We start from the raw sequence: 19708 nt of genomic DNA, 5'->3' as shown, positions 1-19708 counted from the left end.
TCACAGCAAAAAGCCCAAGACCCTCAAGCTTTTGCAGGTGAATGTATACAGCTTTGAAAAGGGTCTCACTTTCAGTCCAGGTCTAAGGAACAGTCTGCTGAGGCACAGCAGCTCTTAATCTTACATTCTGCACCTGGTACTTCTAGACTATAGCTAACAGCAGACTTAGCTGAGAACAAGTCATTTGAAACCTGAGTATCTATACCAGGACACAAATTCTCACACTACAATTCCGAATTATACTTATCTGTCTAAACCTACAATTTCCTAGTCCCACTTTCAGAACTTTTATCAGAAATTAAAATGTCAAATTCAGAATACAGGGAAAAGAATGTCTCCTTACAACTAAAATAAAATATGCTGGCTGTCTTGGGAACACTAGCTCTGTTTCAGCTACAAGACTACCCCAGCATCAGACCAATCTAAAACAATGCTCAGAGCCCCAAAGCAAAGAAAAGGGAGCTGAACAGCTTTGAAGCTGTTGAGGTACAAAAGGGAAAGTTCCTGGAGATACTCTTTATTCTTGGTCAGATAGTAATGTTACAAACAACAAGAGACATTTTCTAAGACGTACAGTGTTCGCTTAATTTATTTTTAAAATGCACACATGACCAATGCCAATGCAAACACCAGCAAAGCTGGGAGGACTTTACTAGTTCCTCTGGGTTATCAAAAGAGAGTCACCGTAATTTCATTAAACCAGAGTCTCCTGGCAAACCCCTCTGGTACAGAATGTGCTAATCTGCCAGCGAACAGGGACAGGTACTGCTTGCACTCAGCTGCCGTGCACTGCTTCCTTCTTGGCCACAAACTCTTTTGCTGCTTCTGAAGATGAACAAGGAGGTCTCTACAACCTGACACTAAATGTATAAACTACCTTCAGAGAACAGCAAACAAACTTTGCTTCTGTCAGCAAGCCTTGGAGTAGTGTGGCCTAGAAGAACACTAGACTCAAGATAGTTCCCTAGGTTCATCCCATGGCCCACCCCCAATTCGCTGTGTGAATGTGAGCAATTCACAACTTCTGTATTGGTTTGTCAAATGAAGAGTGTAACTACAAAAGCCACAAGAGTGTTGTGAATTAAGAACAAGAATAAATGCAGTAAAGGTGCTTTGGATAACATGAGACTGTCTATATGTTAGATAGTATTAAGCTCAGTCCGTGGACCTCTTCTCTATCTATATCAGTGGTTTGCAAGCAGGGCAATTCTGCTCCTGTCCCAGGGGCATTTGGCAATGCCTGGAGTTGTTTTTGGTTGTTATACTCAGGGCTAGGGAGGTTCTATTGGTGTCAAGTGGGTAAAGGCCAGAGAGGCTGGTAAACATCTTACAATGCATAAGATCTGCAGCCCTCACCCCAAATAAAAAGGATAATCTGGCCTAAAATGCCAATTAGTCTTAGCCTGTTAGCTGAGAAAACCTGCTCTATATTCATCACTTAGTATACTGCAGCCAGTCTCATAGCATTAGATACTGTCCATATGACATGACTCCCAAATTTATATCTCCACCCAGACCTCTCTCCTAAACTCTATATCCAATGTGGATACACAACAGCTCACTTGATACCTCCATCTGGATGTTTATAGAATCTCCAGTGTACCCAAAATGGACCTGCTGATCTCTCCTCACCTCTACACCAGCCTGTCCCCTCTCCACTGATGGCAGTTCTGTCCTTTTAGTCGCACAGGCCAAAAACCCTTGTGTTATCATTTATTCTCTCTTATACCCCACCCCTCTTCCAACCCATAAGCAATTCCCATTAGCTCTAACTAACGAACCAGATCCAGACTAAGACCACTTCTACCTCTGCTGCTACCATGCTGATTCAAAGTATGCATTTTCTTCACCTAGATGACTGTACTAACTTCCCTACTGGTCCTCTGATTCTATCCTTGCCCTGTATTCTTGAAATGAGAGCCAGAGGGATCCCGTTACAACATTAAGTCAGACCACATCACCCCTCTGCTTAAAATCCTTTAATGGTTCCCTGTGTCCCTCAGTGCAAAAGCCTAAACCTTTATAAGGGCCCACAAAGCCTTCTGTGATCTGGTTTCTATCCCCTGACTTCATCTCCCTCTACTCTGCTCCTACCTCACTCTGTTCCTTGAACAAATCAGGTAAACTTCCACCTCAGGGCTTGCACTGACTGTAATACATTCTTTCTCCAGAAACCTTTTGCAGAAACAAAATCTGGCTTTACAGGATATAAGACAGCCTCTAAGTATGTTCTAGTTCTAAAATACTAAGCATGTTAAGAGGAAGATTTTAAATTCATCTCAGAAAAATATAACTCCAGAGATTCTATCTTTTGACCATAATCAGAGTATAGACAGGTTTTGTGACTTCAAGAGGTACAGGTGTTACTGTCACAAAAGTGAGTTAATTGAAATTTCTTTTCTTTTCTTTTTTTTTGGAAATTCCAATGTCAACAAAAATCTAAACTCAAGTGACCAGAGGCTCTAGGGAATCCTTTCCCTTCATGGAAGCTGGAGAGAAAGGATGATTTCTACAGCTTCCATAGCAGCTTGTGGAGAAATGGGGTTTAGTAGTAGTGGAGTCACATAACATTTGGTCAATAATTGGCCTGATCCTCATTTGAAATGTCATAGTACACTTTAGAAAGGATCCTCTCCCTAGCCCGCAGCTGTGAGCTCACCTGATAAAAATACGTACATGAACACTATTTGTAATTGGGAAGCAATGTAGTGGATCATTAAGAGAGCAGGCTCAGGAGTCAAGAACAACTGGTTTTGTTCATATCCTGGCTTTATCACTTTCTAGCTCCATGACCTTGGGCAGGTCATGGAACCTGCGTACCTCAAGTCTCAGCAACTGTAAAGTAGGGATAATAACAGTACCTGTATCATGGTCCTGTTGTGTGGACTAAATAAAGTAATGCAAGTCAAACTGCTGCCACTGCCTCTGCCTCTGGGGAACACATACTGGGGCTGGGAGGCAAGGAGGTGACTATAGTTTTTTGTAGTAAACTTGTAGAACTACTTGGTTCTTTAAACTATGTATATTGATCATTTTAATAACAAAAAATTTAAAAAGTCCTTAGCACAGTGCCTGGCACATAGTAAGTGCTCAATGAACAGTAGTTTTACAGCTCTGACTACTGCACTCTCATTGGCCCCCATCAGAGAGTGGTGTGCTTCTGCTACCTGTCCCTTGTCAGAGGAGAACACAAGCTGGATAAAATATCAAATGACACAAGTTTTCCTTCCAGCTTCTCTCTGTGCCAGCTTTAAATCTTTCAGGGAAAGGGTCTGCACCTGAGAAGGAAGACTCAGGTTTCATGGCAGCGGAAAGGCTACACTGCCCTCTACTGCCATTAGCCCAGCTAAGGACACCAACCACCTGCCACTGGGTCAAATTCAGTGCCCTCTGTACTGGGCAAATGTTGGGCTCAATTCCACTAAACTCATCCCTTATTATTATGTTAAACTGATTAGCTACTTCAAAGTAGATAATAAGATCCACAAGCCATTAAATCCTCAGGCCCATATGGCAAAAGATTTGCCTTTTCCAGACCTCCCCCTATAACCTCTACTATGTTTCCAAACCCTCACCTACACAGAGGGAAAATAAATCTTCCATTCCTTATCCAACACAGATAGCAGTAGGTTAGAAGAGAGTTGATTTCTGACATAACAGAAACTTCTCTAGGCTCCAGATCCAAAACGTACTAAAGGGTGATTGTCAGAGGGAGGAAGAGGAGCAGGTGGAAACGTGGGCAGGCAGGGCAGATGGCACTCGGCAGTGGCTGACGCTGGAAGAGCACGATGAACCTCCCCCAAAGATAATAACATGGTTCTCCTCCTGAACCAGCACTAAGCGGAAGTAATAACAGTGGCTCAGACTATAATCAGTTTAAAGGAGGAGTATATGACAAATACCAGCTCCAAACATTTTTTTTTAAATAAGAACAAACACAAAATAAGAGGCACAGTCCAAGTAACAAAATAAATGAGTTTGGAATTCTTTTCAGCTCCCCCAGATTGTAAATCATTACTCTTTAGAGAAAGGAAGCAAAGCATTTGGGCTGTCCCAAAAAACAGTTCCTTGGTTTGGGCCAGCCACACTCTTATTCTCAGATGTCCTGAATCAGATCATTTGGTTGTCTTGTTGTGTCCTACTTCTCTGTAAGGCCTTCCTGGAAAACATCTAGAAATTTTAAAAATTATGGGCAAATAAAAAAAAGTATTTAATTCTCTCCTTCCATACCTCTATCGGTTGTTTTTTCCTACTCTAACACTGTCCAAACAGACGCTGTCCTGGCCTTCAGAGATGAGTCAGAGTTAGAATTCATGGCAAGACTGCCTTGAGTCAATGGTGAGCACCGTGTGACTGTCCTCAGAGGTTCTTGAGCTAATCACATAAAAAGGGTTCATTAAAACAGCATCTAACCTTTATTAATACTTGGTCTGACTGTTCACGTAGGACAGGTCAGCCAATTTTTAACAAAAGCACAGAGTCAGATTTATGAATTCTGGAGCAGGTCAGCATATACTTAACTTTCTAACTCCCTCTGACAGCTCTCACACAGGGAGGGGCAGGCCCTCTGTGTTGTGGGATGGAGCTAGGGCAGGCATTCCCACCCAGAGCTTCCCCCTAAGGCAGAGCATGGAGTCTAGAGAGTTTACGGTTATTCAAGGGCAGCTGAGGAAGGGCTCCAGGGGTATCCAGTTCCTGGCACTGACAGATGTGCCATTATGTTGACATCCACCCAGCCCTCATAGAGCAGGTGCATGAAGCAATCTTTTCATTTCATCCTACCAACCTTAGCAAGTTAAACTGTAACTATGGAGGCAGCAGGAAACTGTATCTGCCTACTAAAACTCTGGTCACAGGCTTCCAAGAGCATCACGTCCTTTCCTAGCCTTAATGGCAGGCAGGGAATTTCTTTAGAGTGAATCAAATCTATTGCCAACTCAGTGATCCTTGATACCACATCAGGTTCTCTTCCTACCCATCCAACAAAGATGGTACCTGAGGTAAACCGAAGACACTTGCCCCAACTCTGAGCTCTAGGGATCTCTCATCCTTTCCACTTATTCATAAATAAGAGGGTTATTCATTATAAACGCCACATGGTTGGGTGCACCCTGAAAATTAAAAAAAATAGTTTTTATTTTTTATCAACCAGGAAAAGAAGCCACTAAAGACTCAACACACAGGGGAACTCTTCAAAAAGAAGATGCCACAGGCAACCCTCAGTTTACATTAGAGCCACTTATTTCAACTCTGCTTCTTTCACATCTTGACGATACTGGTCATCAAGTCAGTTAACGCTTTCGCTCAACATAGCCTTCAGCCCAACAGGAGGATCTAGGGAAAGCCCAGGTTCATCTACTAATACCTTAATCATGTGGCACCTGGATTTGAATGCCAGCTCTGCCTCTTGCTAGCTTGCTAGCTGGGGCAAGTTACTTAGCCCCTCGGAGCTTTGGTTTTCTTATCAAAATATGAAATGATACATGTAAAGTACTTGGCAGCACACCTGGCACACAAGAACTGTTTAAAAAATAACTCTAGTAGATTACCCCATCTTGTCACTTTGTCAAGGCTACCTCTTCAGAACCTCTAGCATGACTGCCTTTAAAAATAGCCTATATTCTCAAGCCAAATACACAGTATTTAGAATTATGAATTATCTCTGCTTTAAGATATCCATTTAAGTACACTCCCATTCTTTTCAAAACCATTTGTAATTATTTCATCCACTGTTGCTCAAAGGAACACAATGCAACCTACTGAACTTATCCCCACTGTCTATCATCCTTATCTCCTGATCATATATCCCTTACTCATTCTGCCTTTAAGCACTTAAAATTATTCTCCTAACATCATCCTTCCTGTCTTTCCAAATTTATCCATTCTGTGGAAAAGCCCTTTTCATCAACTCCATCTCAACCTTCTTTAACTAACCAGCCATGCACACAAATTACACATTTTGACTGTGCTGTCCTCTACTGACCAAATGCAAACTCCTCTTGACTGAACTGTTTGCATGTTTCATCTCCCCTACTGTATTGACAGCTGCTAGTTGGTAGGGATAGCTTCTTTTATTCTTCAAATTTCCTTACTTAACAACGTATGCTGCTCTAAATAGTGCACAGATGTGTTGATAAATATTTACTGGTAACTGTCTACAGTCTACCCCATTCCTAAGGAGACCTAAAAGGTGGAGCTGACTCACCCTTTAGCCAGAAAGGCTTTCAGAGAACTTGCTAGGGCTCATCTAAGTGCTTTCTGAATAAGACTGTGCTTAACTTAAGGGGAAAAAAAAGAGGCTTCAATTTCTCTTTGGGGTCCAAGTGCCACATTCTCAATGCATTACAGCCTATAGACTTGGATATCTCCAATAAGAAGTTTTCTCTGTGGTGCTACTTCTAAATGATGCTACAGAGTTCATGAAAAAAATTAGGTAACATACTATGAGTTCATCAACCTCAAGAAATATCTCTAGAGCCTTACCACAGCCTGGCCTTTCCAAAACAAGCAGCATGTTAGGACCTCAATTAAGGGTGGTAGGTAATGCATTCTGATAACCTCCCACCCCCACCCTAAGCCAGGGCAATAATGTAGTTAATATGCATCAGTCCCTAAAGCCCTAAAGGAGCGAAAAACGACAGGTTCACAACTCGGGAAAATGAGTGCAGTGCCCTGGCCAGGAACACTAGTCCCCGCCTAAGACCACAGTGATGCCAGGTAGTTCACAGTTGGGTGAAGGGACTTCCACTACAGAAAGCATTGAGCAACTGGTTTTGCCTCCTCCAATTCTCATCTTCCCATTACATTTGGCTGCCTCAAAGTTCCTGTTCTAATAGGGCATGCTTAGCTTAGGGCCTGTACCACCAGGAATGGTCATAACCTGGAGGGTTAAATTTAAGGAAGAAAAATCTGGAGTTATGGCAGCTTAGAGGAAAATCTTTTGTTAGAGTGTTAAGGTGTAAAGTCTTTCCTCAAATATAGGCAATTGACTTCTCTTATATCCTGTATGACTAACATAACTCTACACAATCCTTTATAATGACTATCCAACCAATAAATCAATCCCTTGTTACACTACTACTGAATGAAGTTCCTCTTGCTAGACCATGAGAAGTAAAAGAATTCATATCACTGGGTTTCTTAATTTACCTCTTGATCTGGACCACATATAACGTACTGGTCAGAAAAATACTATTCTTACAACAGAGTAAGTTGTCCCTCAAATTAACATCAATTCTATTTTTAAAATTTTGAGAGTGAATGCCAACATGAAACAAGGAAAGACTTAACAGTTATATGATTATACAGGTGGGATGCTGGGCCTAATATCCTACATTACTAGCCAAAGAATGCATAGGAATGTTCACAGGCCCTGCCATACGAATCACCTACAACAGTGAGCTCTCAGCATCAGGGCTTTATTCAACCAACCAAAACCAACAACCAGGAACCATCATTACCTCAGCAGAGTAAGGGAGGTACTGTTTAATCACCTAGCATAGAGAGAAACAGATCAAAAAATCAAACACCTAGAAGGTTGTCTTAGAACAATCAGAATATTTAAAATCATGATTAACTCAACAAACAATTCTCACTTATTCCTCACACATGAAAAGTCAAAATATCACTTGGGCCACTCTGGGTTGTAACTGAGGAGGTAGATGGGCCATAAGAGACTGGAAAGACATCAACAAGAAGACACGCAAACAAGGTAAATAAAGTGGAAGCCCAACAACATTTAGGATAAATAACTGAGATTGTCTTTTTCCTCAGGAAAAAATCCACCCCAAACCAAAAAAAAAAAAAGAAACAAAAAAAACCCAACCCCCCACCTCCGCCAAACACAGTAGAAAAGGTGTACCATTGTTCTACACTTAGTATATGTTTACACTGGAGGCGTGGCTGGTGATATTTTGACTTTTTTTTTTATGCTAAAGGTAAAGAACTTTGTTCTTTCCAACACCCAAACCAGAGCAGAAAGACAACAGTAAGTTATAAATGTGAATGGAGTAATATCCACAGGACATGGAGATGGGGAAGGGGGGAGGGGAGAAGGGGTAGGTTTTTGTGTTGTTGCGTTGGCAGGAGAGCTAAGCAGTCTTAAAGAACATTCTAGGCTTCTAAGTTTGCCATGAAGGGGTATCACAAATCCCAAGGCCCACCACCTACCCCTTCTCCTCTTCTCCGAGGGCACCTACCTTACTGTAAGTCACTACTGATAAGTTGTTTGCGTGACTGCTGGGGGACAGATTTACAGAGTTCTGTGAGAGTCTATTCTCATCTTGCTCAGTTTGGTCAGGAGCAGGAGCCCATGTGTTTTTGCTGATCGAGTCGAACCCGGAACCCCCAGGGTCTTTTAAGTTGTTTTCATCTGATTGTCGGTTCTTTTGGGGAGAGGCAAACGGGTTGAAGTTTCCTTCTACCTTGCGATGTGGCTGTGTGTTGAACTCCGTTTCAAAAGACGACAGCTGCTGCGTTACTCCTAGAAGTCCACCCACCTCCACACTGAGAATGACCCAGATGACATCTGAAACAAAAAAAGCGACTCATGTCAATGCCAGGCGTATCCCCCAAGGCTCAAAGCAGCCATCACAGAGAACCCCCGAACACCACCCAAACTACAGAAAGAAATGTTCCTCTAAATGCTACTTTAGAAACTTACTGACAAAGAAATCCAGTACATTTACACAGCATGCAGTTCTACATTTTTGGTAAAGTCAAGTTCAGACTCTGGTACAACTTCAGTAGACTTGTGGTAAGACCCATGAAACTATTTGTAAAAAGGTTACTTTCTGATTCTGATGCATAACCAAATTTGGAAATCATTACTACGGAGAACCATGATCAATATATAGAAACTCAAAAGCCATTTTCCCAGAATCACAAACTCTTTGTGGTTTTTACTTTATTTTGCATGTGTCTGACTCAGGAAACTCAGCCAGGTATAACTCTTCAAAAAACAAAAACAAAAACAAAAACCCAACTTATAATTTTTAAGATTGTAACTTATCAACTATCTTTGAGGCATTAAAAGTTGAGCATATATTATCCAAACTAGGACAACTAAGAGTGAAAGGGGGAGCTATTAATAATTGAACCAGGACACAGGTGTAAACCAGCAGTAACTCTGATATATTAGAACAGATATCACCCTGGCTATTTTCACCATCTACGTGATCAAAAGATACTAAAATTTAGTATGCCTCAGACTTTCTAAAATAATCCAACTTAAAACCAACTTTGTCTTTCTGTCAGATAAGGAAACCCTACCATCCATACTGAAACCATAAGAGATTTGTTTTAAAAGATGCACCATAGAATTTTGGTCATAATTCAGTTCTTATTTCCTCAACTGCCAAAGCCAAGGGTTCAAGAAGAAACGAATAAAGAAAGTGGTAGTTTCCTTTGCGGTTCAGCACCTCAATTCAGACAACGGTGGCGTCTAGTTATTTTCCTGCTGGAAGGTTTCAAAAAACAAGCTATAGAAAGTCCAAGAGCCCTTTTCGCGGCGCCTCGGAGGCAGTCGGTTGCTCAGAATGAAGCTGAACATCTCTTTCCTGGCCCCCGGCTGCCAGAAACTCATTGAAGTGGACGATGAATGCAAACTTCGGACCTTTTATGAGAAGCGCATGGCCACAGAAGTTGCTGCTGACGCTTTGGGTGAAGAATTGAAGGGTTAAGTGGTCCGAATCAGTGGTGGGAACGACAAACAAGGTTTCCCCATGAAGCAGGGTGTCTTGACCCATGGCCGAGTCCGCCTGCTACTGAGTAAGGGGCACTCCTGTTACAGGCCAAGGAGGACTGGAGAAAGGAAGCGCAAATCTGTACGGGGTTGTATCGTGGATGCCAATCTGAGTGTTTTCAATTTGGCATCATAAAAAAAGGGGAGAAGGATATTCCTGGACTCACCGATTCTACTGTGCCTTGTCACATGGGGCCCAAAAGAGCTAGCAGAATCCGCAAACTTTTCAACCTCTCTAAAGAATATGGTGTCCGCCAGTAGGTTGTGAGAAAGCCCCTCAACAAAGAAGGTAAGAAACCTAGGACCAAAGCTCCCAAGATTCAGCGTCTTGTTACCCCACGTGTTCTGCAACACAAACGTCGGCGCATTGCTCTGAAGAAACAGCATACTAAGAAGAACAAAGAGGCTGCAGAATATGCTAAACTTTCGGCTAAGAGGATGAAGGAGGCCAAAGAAAAACGCTGGGAACAGATTGCCAAGAGACGGAGGCTGTCCTCTCTGAGAGCTTCTACCTCTAAGTCTGAATCCAGTCAAAAATAAGATGTTCTAAGAGTAACAAATAAATAAGATCAGACAAAAAAAAAAAAGAAAGAAAGAAAGTCCAAGAAACTTTTAAGTATGAACCTTGCTAAAAATAAATATGAAAAACTGTCCAGGCTCCTAAATAACTGCTGCAAGGCTGACAGGAAAAGGCAAATAAAACTTCATCAGTTAGCTACACGGGAATAACAGGAGTCCCCTTTACCGTGATTCACTTTTCAAAGTTTCAGTTACCCGTCAACTGTAGTCCAAAAATACTAAATGGAAAATGTCAGAAATAAACAATTCATAAGTTTTACATTGCACACTGTTCTCAAGAGTGTGATGAGATCTCCTGCCATCCCAGTCTTTGGTCTGGGATGTGCATCACCCCTGTCCAGTGTACCCCCACTGTATACACTACCTACCCGTCAGTCACTTAGTAGCCATCTGAGTTATGAGATCGACTGTTGGGTATGGAAGTACTTATATTCAAGTTACCCTTATTTTACTTAACAGTGGCCTCAAAGCATATGAGTACTGATGCTGGCAATTCAGATATGCCAAAGAGAAGCCTTGAAGTGGCTTCCTTTAAGTGAAAAGGTGAAAGTTCTCAACTGAGTAAGGAGAGAAAAAAAATCATATGCTGAGGTTGCTACGATCTATGGTAACAAATTTTCTATCCACGAAACTGTGAAGGAAAAAGAAACTCATGCTTGTTTTGCCGTTGTACCTTAAACTGCAAAAGTTACAGTCACAGTGAGTGATAAGCGCTTAGGTAAGATGGAAAAGGAATTAAATTTGGACAATGAGATATTTTGAGAGATAGACCACATCTCTATAACTTTTATTACAGTATATTATTATAACTGTTCAACTGTAGTTTAGTTGTTGTTGTTAATTTCTTACTGTGCCTGATTTTAAATTAGGCTTTATCATAGGTATGTTGTATGGGGAAAAAACCCAGAATATATAGGGTTCAGTACCATCTGCAGTTTCAGGCATCCACCCTAGGAGTCTTGGAATGTAACCCCTGCACATAAGTGGGGGACTACTGTATAAAACAAATACACTAAAAGTGAAGGAAACTGAGGGAAACCCTCTTTGGATTGTTGTTTGTCCTCAATTTTCAATATGGGTTCTACATCTGAGAAAGGGGATTTTGTGTGTGTGTGTGTGTATGTGTGTCTGTGTGTGTGTGTGTGTTAAAGTATAGTCAGTTTACAGCATTGTAGGAAGGGGATCTTAAGTATCAGCCACAAATACTCGATTTAAGGTTAGTGGTTTGGAAGCTGTATTAAGAACTTGGTGTACCCAACAGCTATGATCCAAAACCCTAGTAAGTGGACATGCAGTGACATCTACTGTTCACTTCTATAATGAGCAACTCTTTTAACCTCTTGCTAAGAGGAAGCTAAAGTCACTAGCAGCACTAGCATGGATCACAGGAATGGGCATCCATTTCAGACATACTCAGCATTAAATCACATGAGAATCTTCTTGTGAACTAGTACCATAAAAGTTCAACCTATCGATTTAACACTGTAAGCCTGGAAAGGAAGTGTAGCACTGCACTTAGAAATCCAAAACAGTGCCAAGAATGGCGGATCAGAGGACTTTCATTCAAGACTTTCATTCGAGGCCCAATCTTGTAAACCAGTATGATATAGGCCTGAAAGAACAATTCAATGGCAGGCAGCCTAAGGGAGACTCATTCTATACTCTCCTATTCGAGGTTTCTAACTAAAGGCAACATTCCTTCACTCTACTGTTCATTTTCCCAAGTGAACATGCCTTGTCTTACAATACATTAATTCCTACTTTTTTGTCTTCCACCCGTTTTCCAAAATTCTTTAGAAGAACATCATACATTTAGCATACTCAGCTGCAGGTCATAGGCTTCTTAGCTCATGTTCTCTAAGCTCAGGAAACTAAACACTTATGAGAAAGGACAGATTTTTCTGAAGGCTGTTATCAGTATATGAGACTAATGACATCTCCCCCTGGCTTTGGGAACTAAAACTTCTTTAATATAATTCCCTGAGCCTTATTAATTGAGCCACTGCACTCCCTTTACCTTGGCTATTTTTCCATACTGTTCACAGGTTCTACAGAGTAACTGTAAAAGGAATGTCACTTAAGAAGCCACTGATAAATAAACACCAATAATAAACACTCCAGTTCTGATTCTCTAAACTTATTATCATGATGGGTCATTATGAACAGCAAAACATGCCTTCTACATGGTACAATGTGAGCCCTCTAAGATATTACACTTCTAGACCTCACATTTTAGAATGTATTCATCTCATACATAATGTGCGTGTGTGTTTTAAATCAAACAAAGAAAAAGAATAACAAATATGGGCCCAATAGGCTTATTTCAGAGAGGTTGGCCATTTCCAATTCTTGCCAAAACACTTGATTACTGAGATTAAAATTGCCAGTCAGATATTTTACTATCTCTGATGATAAAACCACAATTGTAAAAACCTTAGGGGCCATCTAATGGAACTGCTTCACTTTCTAGATGAAGGATCTGAGGTCTGGAGGTAAAGTGATGGTCCCAAGATCAGACTTCAAGTTAGAGGTTGACCAAGATGATGACCAAGAACTCCTAGCTCTTATTATAGCTTTTTAAACCCCTACTTATCTCTTCCTAACAGGAAATTGAGGAACCAAGTGTCAGGGAACCAAAGCTATAGTTAAGTCAGTTCCATTTCCCAGTATCTTTACCTACAGAAATATGATCTTTGACATCAGTAATAAGAATGGGCCAACAGGATGGCCAAGAAAGAAGCCAAGAAGGTGTCAAATCTAGTCAGGGCTTAGTAAGCAAATGGAGAAACTGATTTTAGAATGTCTTGATTTAAGGTGATTTTCTTAAATGTGCCTGAGCCCGAATTCTGAATCTAAAAGGTACTATAAACAGTACTTCATTCAACTCATCCCTTTTACATATGATGAAACCTTTAATAATATATATAAAATTTTAATAAGTACAAATTCCTCCTGTAGAAATGCGAGGGAAGAGAGTAGAGTCAGGCTGCAGTTCCTTAGCTCCTAGGAGGACAACTCCTGATGTCAGGCCAAGGCCCCATCCACAGCAGGGTGACTGCTGAAACAGCCTCGATTCAGCTCTGCTTCTCTACCCATTCTCACTCCCTATCCCATCTTGCCACAAGATGCATATTAAACTTTATTCTTTAGTTTAATATTATTCTCAGGAATTTCCTTTTAAGATGCAAATACCAGCCAAAGGAACCCTAACCCTATTATCAGATCAACCAACGGGCACAAGTTCACATAGAGGAGAAGAAAGAGAAGCCCAAGAAAGAGCACTGGAAGCCTGCATGAGAGGAGACAGGAAGGGTCCCTGGTGTCCACAGTATGAAGAGGGCTCAGAAAGAAAAGCTGAAAAGGCAACAACAAAGAGACAATTCCTACTTCACAGTTTTTCCAAATCATGCCCTATTTAACAATCATGAGCTTTTTGCCTTAAATTGTGGGGCGGGCAGTGGTAACAGTGATCATTTAAACACTTATGCATTTGCTCCAAGTCTTAGGTAATAAGGGTCCCTACTTCCTAAACCCAGTAAAATCAGTGCCATAGAACTGAAAGAGCAGAAATATGTCTGAGACAAAAGATGAAAATCCTCAGAATGGGAAAACAAAAACAAAAACAAAAAAACAAAACCCTGCCATTAACTGGGCTGGGAGGAAAGACACAGATGAAGGCAGGCAAAGTTAACAGGAAACATTACATCTCCCAGGTCATACAGCAGCTGTAAAATGCTACATTGACTCTCTGAATGGCTACTGCTTTGTTACCAGTGATGTCCCCAGACCAGCTTTGTTACAGCCATCTACTACTGAGGATAAGATACCCAATTGCTAAACTGCCCTTTGCCCCATGACAGCACCGAAATCCTAATTAATCCTCCCTTCTAATCCTGCCTCAGAAACAGCAGCCAATCCAAAACCGATCCACAACCCCTACAGCCTCCTCCAAACCTGCAGCAGGAGCCCAACTTTACAGAAGGGGCTTCCCTCCTCCCTTTTACTTCATGGCATTCCACAGTTCCCCTGGAAGGCCTTCCCTTACCACGTATGTCAATAAATCTGGTTTGGTCAGACAGGCTTGTTTCAGGAGATCTCTGAATCCAGATGCTTTCCTCTCTTCCCTCTCTCAGCCTCAACTCCTAGAAGCAGAGACTCCACCCTTGCCTAACAGACTTCCCTTTTTGTACAACTGCCCACCCCTAACGTAGGCCCAGCTGACCTACATGAAGAAGGAGTGTATTCATTCTAAGATAAGGAGGTCAGAAAAAAGAGCAGTAACTGCCCCAAGAATAAAAGGAAACCAGGAGTATTTAGCATTCTAGAAGCCAAGTCATCAACCGGGTCCACTGTAGTAACAAATCAAGTTAAAGTTGAGGATTGAGAACAAAAGATGGGATATAGAATCCTGCAGGTCACTGGTGATTTTGAAAAGAGCAGTTTTAGTGGAATGGTGGGGATACAAGCCTGAATGGAAAGAATTTGTCAAACTAGGAAATCAGAAGGTGGAGACTGCCATTACTGATACTAAATTTTCCAAGGAGTTTTGCTATGAAAGAGAGCAGAGAAATGGGGAAGAAGTTAGAGGAGGAAAATTAATAGCATTACCTTATACATAACAGAAATAAAGCTAAGTAACTCAAGTGTCCATGAATGGGAACTGGCTGGAAAAATGATGACACATCTACCTAAGGGAATACACCACAGCCATAAAAAAGAATGAAGTTTTCTACAGTGATCTTTAGAGTATATTATGAAGTGAAAAAAAGTAAGATACAGATCAATATTTATAGTTATGACACTTCTTCATAAAAAAAGGGACACATTTATACATATTTGCTGGCATCTGCAAAACAAAAGACAACACTGAATGAATAATTCATAAATGAAAAATAAAAATGAGCATCTACAGGAGGAGGGACTAGCTGAAGGGGACAGAATGGAAGGGAGATTTCTCTAAATATATCATTCCTAAATTTAGACTTAGGATCACAGAAATGTTTTACCTACTCAAAAACAAAAAACAAGAAACAAAAAACCACTAGGTCAAAGGAGGGACAAGAGTAAGGACTGGAGATAAAAAGTAAATTCCCAATAGATAAACAAGATTATACTGTAAAGCACAGGGAAATATACACAAGATCTTATGATAGCTCACAGAGAAAAAAAATGTGACAATGAATATATATATGTTCATGCGTAACTGAAAAATTGTGCTCTACACTGGAATTTGACACAACATTGTAAAATGATTATAAATCAATAAAAAATGTTTAAAAAAAAAGTAAATTCCCTAGGATGATGACTGGCACAGGGTGGGTGCTCAATAAATGGCAAATTATTTCTGCAGAAGTACTTAGCACTGTAAGTGATATTAAAAAAAAATGTTTTCTGGGTTGCCCTGTTGGAAGTTAGAGTCAATGTTAAGATGATTGGTTATGTCTAACTAGCTGGAGGACTATAACAATGACAGTAAAACAGGCTTCACATATAAAATCTAAGAGTTTATGATACCTGCAAAAAGGGTACATAATCTTTAATCCTCCTCCTCATTCATTAGTTTCATTGGGAGAAACAAAGCACAAAACTTTAAAAAAAAACTGGCAATTAAAGGTGAAGAATGAAGCATTTAATCTAGCCTTTTTTGAAAAACTAAATTTCAGGAAAATAAATCATTGTTGATAAAGAAAAGCACCTCAGGCCCTTCCCCAAATTACTCCAGATAATATATGTGGGGAGAAAAATGTACTTTGTAACCCCTAATTGAAATGATTCAGGCAACAATCAATGAAGAAAACCAGTAGGCAAAAAGGTTGATTGATGGGGATGACCTCTGCAATGAAGGGATCAGGCTGTCACCACCTGAACCCTTTGACTGATCTCAGCATCACTAAGAGCCAAAAATTGTGAAAAAGAAGAATAAAGTTAGTGGTCTCACACTTTCTGATTTCAAAACTTATTACAAAACTACAGTAATCAAAATAGTGTGATACTGGCAGGAAGACAGATATATAGACCATGGAATAGAATAGAGAGCTCAAAAATAAGCCCTCACATTTATGGCCAAATGATTTTCCAGAAGAGTACCAACCATTCAATGGATGGTTTTTTCAACAAATGATGCTGGAAAAATTGGATATCCACATGCAAAAGAACAAATTTAGAGCCTTACCTTACACCATATACAAGAATCAACTCGAAGTGGATCAAACACCTAAACATCTTAGAAGAAAACATAGAAGGAAAGCTTCATGACACTGGATTTGGAAATGAGTTCTTGGATATAACACCAAAAACACCAGCAACCAAGGAAAAAAGACAAATTGGGCTACATCAAAATAAATACTTTTGTGTATCAAAGGACACAATCAAAAGAGTACAAAGGCAAACCGTGGAATGCAGAAGATATCTGCAAATGAGTTATCTGATAATAGGCAAATATCTAGAATCTACAAAGAACGCCTACAAAATAAAACCTTGATTTTAAAATGGGCAAAGGGCTTTTTGCCTCCATGCATCTGAGACAGAAAGATGGGTTACCAGAAGCTCTACTGGAGCCATCCAAAAAAATAAGGCTAGGGTTCTGGCTCTTGCTGTGTGTGCTCAAATCTGCATGGTCTGCTCCAGAAATATGGCCTTAATATGTACCACCATGCTTCCATCAGTACACAAAGGATACAGGCTTATGTTGGACTAAATGAACTGCCTAGAATGGGTTATCCAGGACATCTACCTTAACACAGAAACAATACTAGTTTATTGTACATTAGGAAAAAACAAACAAAACAAAAAACCCCTTTCAACTGTAAGTGTTTTAATGTGAATGGAATAGTCAATTGACTATAGAAATCTTCTTTTAAAATTTACTATTGTTTTCTCAATGGATTCATCTTCAAAATATGTGGCTTATTTTCTCTCAGTCATAGAAAAGCATAAAAGTATTCATGCTGGGGGGGAAAATGGGCAAAGGACTCGAAGAAACAAACTGAAGGGCCTAAAAGCACTGGAAAAGATGTTCAACATCATTAATCATTAGAAAAGTACAAATCAAAACCATAATGAGATACCAACTCACACTCATTAGAATGGCTACTATCAGAGAACAGAAAATAACAAGTGTGGGCAAGGATGTGGAGAAACTGGAATCTTTGTACACCATTGGTGGGAGGGTAAAATGGTACAGCTGCTATAGAAAACAGTATAGCATTTTCTCAAAAGCTTAAAAATAGAACTGCCATATGGTCCAGCAATCCCACTTCTGGGTACATATCCAAAAGAACTAAAAGCAGGGTTTCAAAGAGATACTTGTATACCTGTTTTCATAGAAGCATTATTCATAATATCAAAAGGTAGAAGCAATCCAAGTGTACATTGATGGATAAATGATTTTAAAAAGTGTGGAATACACCTACAATGGAATAGTATTTAGCCATACAAAAGTAGGAAGTCCTGAGGCGTGCTACAACTTGGATGAACCCTCAAGACATATGCTAAGTGAAATAAAAGTCACAAAAGTACAAATATGATGTGATACCACTTATATGAGGTACCGAGAACAGTCAAATTCATAGAGACAGGAAGTAGAATGGTGGTTGTCAGAGGCTGGAGGGAGAGGGAAAAGAGGAGTTACTATTAATAGGTACAGAGTTTCAGTTTTACAAGAGTTCTAGAGACAGATGGCAGTGATGGTTGTACAACAATGTGAATGTACGTAATGCTACTGACTTAAAAATGGTTAAAATAGTAAATTGTTATGTGTATTTCACCACAATTATTTTTTAAAAAGACAAAAAACCAACCCTGAGGCCCAGTAACTTTAAGTTAGTTGCTCAAGGTCAATCAGTAATATTATGTAGCAGAATCAAAATCAGAGGTCAGATCTTTTAAATCCTGGACTAGTGCTTATTTATATCATGCAGCACCTCCTCCCCACCCCTGGTCAGTTTTGAGTGTTCTAACAACCAAGAAATAGATTGTATTTATGAAGACAATTATTCTTGGCAGAAAAGATGGAAATATTAATATCCTAATAATTTAAGCTTTTATAGCCTACTAATAAAGCATAACTGAGTGGGTGATAGCACAATTGCAGAAAATTAATATAGCATGAAAGTACATTTAAGCAACTTAAATTACTAATTTAAATCTCAAAGTATAATTATGTTTAAAGATAATGCAGGCAATCAAAATTACAGCACATTAAGAGCCAAATGTATGCAACTGGCATAAAATACACAGATCAAAACTGTCATTTTAACAATCATTTTGGCATTAACTTTGAAAAGCACTTAGATATAACACTGGATAAAAGGGCTTAACATTTAAATATTGTCCATTTTACATTTAAATAGATAGAAAAATGGCTGGTATTATTATTCCTTCACTACTTCTGCTCAGTTTCCTAACCAATCTGATTGGGACACACTTTGGTGCTTCTTGATACCTGTAGTATTTTTATCAAAGGCTAATTTAAAATAGAATACTTGAGCAGAAGAAGTACTTCCAAGTAAGTATTTACTTATTCTATTAAAAAAGAGAGAGAGAGAGAGAGAGAGAGAGAGAGAGAGAGAGATTGTTCCTCTTGGTATTAGTGCTTCTAAGGTGAGGTTTACCTGACTCTGATACCTTTCTACAGTTACTATGTATGTTTTGAGTACTTAAAAGCACAAAAACACAAGATATAAGCCCCATCTGTCTTTTTTTTAAGAAACTCAAATCCTATTTTTGACATAATTACTAGACAAAAAGGGTAAAACAGCATTACTGATGGTAATTAGTTATCCTTGGTGAAAGTGTTTTGTCCTAGAGGTCTCTGATAATGCACTACATCAACTCTGCTCTCCTTCCCTGTTGTTCTAAAAGAGATAGGTTTTGTTTTTGGCTTCAGGAAAACCACTCCCAGTCAACATTATCATCCCAGCTGGACCAATCCAAGAACTAGCAAAACAAAGAGAACAATAACCCCTCCCCCTCAACATTCTCTCCAAAGAGAACTGCTACAGACATCACATTCACTGACAAGTCAGAGTCAGTGACAATGCAGAACTTCCTAAATGTTTCTTCATTCTCCTTTTATTTTTCCCTTCATTTTTCCCTTTCTTCTTCATCTCTTTGGTCTTACCCAATCTTCCCAAGCACTCTTTCTCTTCATTTCCACTGTGGGCCCTTAAAAGGCTAAAATATTTTCCTAGCTTGAATTTGGGCACAGAGCTTTGGGGAAATGATTACTCATCCCTAGGAGGAAGTAGCAACCAACATTCATACACAGGGGATCTTAGGAATCACTCATGGCCATCTGGACATCTCAACTCCACAAAAGGAGTCAACCTCACCACTCACTCACAACTGAGGTACACAGCATTGGGTCTTTTAGTCTGGGCTGATAGT

At 39.9% G+C, this 19708-nt stretch overlaps 1 protein-coding gene and 1 pseudogene across 2 annotated transcripts in view; one reads left to right on the top strand and one right to left on the bottom strand.

Moving 5' to 3' along the window:
- The window catches only part of ILRUN (inflammation and lipid regulator with UBA-like and NBR1-like domains), an 89568-nt gene that overhangs the window by 7262 nt on the left and 62598 nt on the right, over positions 1 to 19708 (bottom strand). Inside the window, exon 4 of one of the 2 annotated variants that reach the window (XM_072945218.1) lies at positions 8199 to 8527. In XM_072945218.1, the coding sequence (XP_072801319.1) occupies positions 8199 to 8527 (329 nt within the window). The remainder of the gene's footprint in view (positions 1 to 8198; positions 8528 to 19708) is intronic. The other variant, XM_072945219.1, reaches the window with a different exon arrangement.
- On the top strand, positions 9537 to 10307 carry LOC102524658 (small ribosomal subunit protein eS6-like; annotated as a pseudogene).

Source organism: Vicugna pacos, chromosome 20 (genome assembly GCF_048564905.1).
Source record: "Vicugna pacos chromosome 20, VicPac4, whole genome shotgun sequence".
In the NCBI taxonomy this organism is placed as follows: domain Eukaryota; kingdom Metazoa; phylum Chordata; class Mammalia; order Artiodactyla; family Camelidae; genus Vicugna; species Vicugna pacos.
Note: the sequence above shows the minus strand (reverse complement) of the source record. Positions and strands in the feature narration are given on the sequence as shown.